Here is a 6,298-nt window from a genome sequence, read left to right as displayed (position 1 = left end):
AATTCCTTCACCCCATGGTGATTCGTAAAAAAACGTAGGCCGCCAGGGGCGTGACTCCTTTTCACTATATGTCTTTATGGAACACTTTGAAAATCTTCTCCCCGGAATCCGCTGCCCTGTCTTTAAAACTATCACACAGAAATATTATTTGGTGACCCTCTATCAAATTCTTAACCCCTTGAGGGATAAAGGACTCTTGATTCGTTAAAAAAATGTCCGCAAGAGGACGGGGCTATTTTACACTAAATCTACACTATATGTCTTTATGGAAAAAATTCTCTTAGAAACATAATACCATATTTCAAAATAATAATCGAACCCGGTCGCCTTGGTAAGAAGCGAGTGCGCTAACCACTGCACCGGACAACCTGCGCTTCAATACAAATATCGCTCTCTCGAACCTTTATTGTATAGATCCGTAAATTTACGGATTTCCCCGAGCACTATTAAGAAGCGTAATGTTTACGACTAAGATATTTTGTTGTTAACAGGCCCCAGTGCATGCATTTTTCTTATATTATATCTCATTCTTGAATTGTGTTGTTTTTCTGTGCGTATTCTGAAACACAACGAAAACATTAGTATCTAGTATCGAATGCTAATAATAAAATTGAATTAAATAGTGCTATGATTTGTTAAACTTATTTTTTATCGATTTTCGTTTATTGTTATTTCATTTGTATGGATGATATGTCCAAATAAAGTACTTTCTGATTCTGATGCATGAATAGATCGTTTAAAAATGGAAACCATTAATGCCATAAATCATTAAACGAGGTTTTAGATTTATACAATCTTTCCATCAATTCGAACTAAAGTTATTGAGCGGAAACCACCTGTTTGACAATCGGCCGCCCTCCCGCTCACCCGTTCGCCCCACCACATATATCCCATTCCAATAATTTGGAAATACCTGGATAAGAATTATAATACAGTATGTAATTAAAGTAATGAAAACTAAACTAGCCAGGAACGCACTTCTTGCATTCATAGTCGAATATGAAGCCATCTTTGCAGATGCACATTTTACTATATCCGTATGTATCACATATGGCATTTTCATCTTTACAGTAATGACAGTCGTCACAACACTGGCCGACGTCGAGCGCTAAAATATAGACAAACACAAACGTCAAGGTGACAGTAATTAATAAACATCAATAGGATTGATTAAAAGTGCTATTGGGAGGAGGGGGGGGGGACATATCATATTATGATTTATCAATGTTTATGCCATTTCAACCAACTGAGGTAGAAATTATCATTTTCTCACAATTTCAAACTTGGCATCCGTTTTTTATACACCTTTTAAATTAATGCTAAAAAAATGACATTCAGAATGTTTTTCGTTAAATATTTTAATAGACCACAATCCTACCCCCAGAAAACCTGTATCGAAGGTCTGCAAAACCTTTCTAAAATGTGGTCTCTTTAGTCTGAATTATACAGAAAAGCGTTCCTAGGCGCATCCTCAAATTAAAATCGTCCAGGGGGAGCAAGTCCCCGTACCCCCCCCCCCCCCCGCCATAGACCGACGGACCTTAATATATTATACTTTAGCCGCCCCCCTTTTTTCAATGCCGACGACAAGCCTACATTAAATGGATTATATTAAGAAGAAAGAAAAAGGTGTTAATGCGGATGTATGTCTAATGGCATTATAGGTAAGGTAGAGGTGGTTGTTGTTGATGACTGTCTGCATTTAGAATACAACCTATATTTTCAGCCAATAAAGTTGCAGATAGGCAGTCATCAAGTACTAGGTTAAATCGTTAAGAATTTCAACTATCGCGGGTGTTTAAAGGTCCGCCTACTGCCTCTTATCCGATACACATTTTCTGCGTCAGATTTTGCGTTGACAAAGTGTCAGCCATTGAGGTTGTATTCTGTCTCAATTAGATGGCCTAAAGTATACGCTACGCTCATTCCTCTCATTCTTAATCATTTAGATTGGCTTCATGTCATCTGACTATTATTCAAAAAACTATTCTTACTAGATATTTGTCGGCGAGACGTCAACAATGTCAAGCCCGCAAATGTCACAATTATGCAACAGTTAAGAGAAAAATTGCTTTTTAACCATGAATGTAATTAAACTTTTGCCATATATGCATGTTTTTTGTACGAGATACGCTTTCTTCTCAAAACTGTCCGAAATCTTTATCGACGTTCGGTTTACATATGACATAAAATCACTTGGTATGTATACCCTTGAACAAACATCAGTTAATGAAAAATATAAGTCTTTATAAACTTTTTTTTTTAATTAATAGCTACGTGGCCACAAATTACCCATTTAAAATCGCAAAAATATCGCTTATGTTTGTTTATCTGTACGCAAATCATCAATATATTGTTTTTGTTTTTTTATACTATACGTCAAAAGAGTTTAAAATCATAATGCATTAAAATAAAAAAAATATAAGTCTTTATAAACGGGTTTTTTTAATTAATAGCTACGTGGCCACAAATTACCCATTTAAAATCGCAAAAATATCGCTAATGTTTGTTTATCTGTACGCAAATCATCAATATATTGTTTTTTGTTTTTTTATCCTATACGTCAAAAGAGTTTAAAATCATAATGCATTAAAATAAAAAAAATATAAGTCTTTATAAACGGGTTTTTTTAATTAATAGCTACGTGGCCACAAATTACCCATTTAAAATCGCAAAAATATCGCTAATGTTTGTTTATCTGTACGCAAATCATCAATATATTGTTTTTGTTTTTTTATCCTATACGTCAAAAGAGTTTAAAATCATAATGCATTAAAATAAAAAAAATAAAAAAATATTTGAAATGTATCAACCTATATTTTGCCCCTTAAGAAAAAATGCATCTATCAATTGTACCCTTTAGTGTGCCCCTTTAAAGGGACTCGCTCATGGTTTGTAAAATGCACTTTTCTTTTTAATTACGAAATAAAGTGTGGCAAATCATAAGGTGTGTTAAAACCAAAATACCAAAAGTTGGAATCCTTCATCAAATGTAAATATTTGCTCAAATATCGTCTTTGAAAACCACAAATTTCATTACCGTTCCCAACGGATTTCAGCGATTTCATTGTTGCGTGATTGGTTGATTGACATTATCACGTGATGTTATCAATGTATTGTTAAAATGTCAAAATATCTATCAGGTTAGTGAAAGTCCTGGTGGCCTAATGGTGAAGGCGTTTGATATGTTTTCCTTGACTTTACCTGCGTGGGTTCGAGCCCCACTAGAACCAAAATAATTTATTTTTTTATACAATAATTGTATTTTTTCTGCAATTTCGATATTATAGAATAAAATAATGCCAAAATAAGTGTTTTCAGATGTATTACCGGGAAAACTAATTTTTGTTCCAAAATCATGAGCGAGTACCTTTAACTCTCATTTTACACATGTTGCCAAAGACAAGGCGCACATGTTTAACACGGCTTAATCGATAATCCGATATAGTCAAGTTGCATAATTCACACAATAATGTAAACAAATATTTATTTATGCATATCAAATATAAGAAAACCGCCTACACACAAACTAAATTATTGAGCAATAACGAAATACTCGACAATTGAATAGCTATTTTTGTAATACTTTGCATGCATTATACAATACAAAGATAACATAAAGCATCAACACAAGATCTAACCTAGAAAGAATAGTCCTTAATAAGTAACAGTAATCACATATTAAAGACCGGTCAACATGCTGATGTACATGCATAAAGCAATATATAGCATGAAAAATGCAAGACCCACAACTCTGGTTTTAATAGTTGTAAGTCTGAAAAAGTCATGCAAACTATTTATATATTGTCAGGTGATTCCCCTTTTCCGCTATTGTTACTTACGGGTACACGGGCATGGTGGGGGTTCGCTCGAGGTTTCACTGGAGGATTCGCTTGAAGATTCGCTGGACTCAGATTCAGATTCCCCCTCGTAGTAGTAATCAGAATGAAAAAGTCCACCTCCAAATCTACATTGTACAGCTGCCAGGAGAGCAAGGGTCTGTTTATAAATGAAAAAAAATGAGGTTAAAAATTGTTCCATAAGAAAACTGTTAATTTTTCGATTTTTTTTTTTTTTTTTTTTTGGGGGGGGGTGGTCGATTAAGGTTAAACATTCGTTACACCGTTATGATAACAATGACAAACAGAAGGTTTACATACCACGTGGTTAAAACGCGATGTATACAGAAATGTGATGCTAAGATTGCCAAGATGCGCTAAATAATGAAGAGGTCCATATGTACAAAATCATGAAGGGGCTAATATCCTATGTTGAAGGACTATCGTCCGCATGTGAAATATCATGAAGGTACTTTTGTCCGCCTATGCAAATCTGAGCTCAGGGGCTTATGTCATAGGGGTATTAGGGGTAAATGTCATAGGGGCTATTGTCAGTCTACCATACATCAGTTGTACGTGGGCACATCCTTACTAAAAACTGTCCATTATATTGAGCATGACTGTGTGACCAGTATGTTCCCAGTCTGTAAACCCTTTTCTCGTTTAACCTACTGAATAGTTAGTTCTTAACAGGGTTTTGCGTACACGTACCTATTATGATAATCAGTTGTGTGCAATATTGACTAAGGGAAAAACACCATATGCGGCTGAAAAAGTCCGAAATTTCTATTGACGTTCTGTATACATATGAAATCAAATCACTTGAAATGTTTAACCTTGAACAAACATCAGTTAATGAAATGAATACTATGTTTTATATCGCGACCTGATTGATTGGCGAAAACAGGCTCATTTCAAACCCTCGTAAGAGTTTTGAGCAATATAAGGCATCTACTGTCCTAAAGAACAGTTTCCGTTATAATTCACAATGGTTTGAGAATAGGTGAGCGATTTAGTGCCTTCAATGTATTCTTGGAAAGTCCTAAAATCATAGTTTATTTACACTGACATCTACATCAAAACTAAAAATGCATACAGGAGAATCTGTTTTTAGTGGCCACTAATTTCGAGTGGCCATTGAATTCAGCCGTGCTGGAAAATTCCATATGGCACCCCCATGCTAGATGAGTCTCGCGCTGTGACGTAATACTTTTATTTCTTTAATTATACACTTTATATGACCATAATTACGAGATTTCAATGGACGAGTTCCATAAACATTTACTTTACAAAAATATACCTTCAAAACAAAACAAAATATCCCTTAAAAGACGTGATACTGAAGGAACTTCTTGACGTATGCAGCGATAAAAATTACAGCGCGTCATGAAGTCAGTAAAACATCATCGTAAAAAAAAGTAAATTAGGTATGCTAGAAGAAATATTAATCATATGTGTCCGGTCCAGAAAGAAATATCCGACCCACGCGCACGCTGCGTAGCAACGCTGGTGCCCTCCTGTCGGATTTTTCTATCCGCACCGGAAACGCATGACAGATATTATAAGAACTATGTTATTATATAACTAATTCATCATTAGTCTTGATGTTAATATTCAACCACGACTGAATTCCATTTTTCTCAATTTCTTATAAATGCAAAAACGAATTTCACATTTTTCAAATCATGTGATTCAATCTGAGAATTTAGAATACCGTATTTACAATTTTGTAAATGATTTTATATTTAAAATAAATAAAATCAGACTTACGAGAAATATCCTCAACATTTTAAAGAGCATCCGTAAAATCGGAGTACAACACTTTTCTCCCGACACTCGCAATATCCCCAATAATCCTGCTGTCCACCGATATATATGCTGAACGTAAAAAAATAATCCTTTGGGCTGGTTTTCATTCAAAGCATCCATTGCACGCTCAGAAAGCTGTCGTTTCCTGATGCGCGCGCATATACAACGTTAAATTTCCGGATGCACACGTAGATAATTGTGCAGTCTGACGCAACTTTGTGCGTAAGAATATTATATATTATGATGAAACTGATAGCGCTCTTTATTTCAATACGGTACCAAATGTTTGGTTGTAAACGCCTTGAATATTCAGTCATACAACATATTGTATTATGCATAAGAAATATAACTAAAGATATGCAAATATATAGAAAGTTATGATTTAATAGTGAAGCTTAAAACTGAAAAATAAAAACGTGATGGAATGTAAACTTTTTGCAGAATAATTTTAATCGATTCCAAATTCAAACAGAAAATTGCATATCATAATCGTTTTATTTTGCTATTGTAGTTTTTTCCAAGTACATCCGAAACTAGTTATGTCGAAGTCGTTTAGACCTCGGGAAATACTTCTAGATAACGATCATTCGATATTAACGAAATACAGAACATGTCAAACAAAAAAGAAAACTATCGAAAAACAATTAGAC

The 6,298-nt window shown here is 34.4% G+C and overlaps 1 protein-coding gene across 1 annotated transcript; it reads right to left on the bottom strand.

Moving 5' to 3' along the window:
- Positions 1 to 962: 962 nt before the first annotated feature.
- On the bottom strand, positions 963 to 5,675 carry LOC128204881 (uncharacterized). The gene is made up of 3 exons (XM_052906283.1): positions 5,610 to 5,675; positions 3,843 to 3,999; positions 963 to 1,108 (listed from the first exon to the last, which is right to left on the bottom strand). The coding sequence occupies exons 1-3, from the start codon at positions 5,637 to 5,639 to the stop codon at positions 963 to 965; spliced, it is 333 nt and encodes a 110-aa protein (XP_052762243.1). The 5' UTR covers positions 5,640 to 5,675.
- Positions 5,676 to 6,298: the final 623 nt, after the last annotated feature.

This window comes from Mya arenaria, chromosome 10 (genome assembly GCF_026914265.1).
Source record: "Mya arenaria isolate MELC-2E11 chromosome 10, ASM2691426v1".
Taxonomy (NCBI): domain Eukaryota; kingdom Metazoa; phylum Mollusca; class Bivalvia; order Myida; family Myidae; genus Mya; species Mya arenaria.
This window is presented reverse-complemented; position numbering and strand designations above follow the sequence as displayed.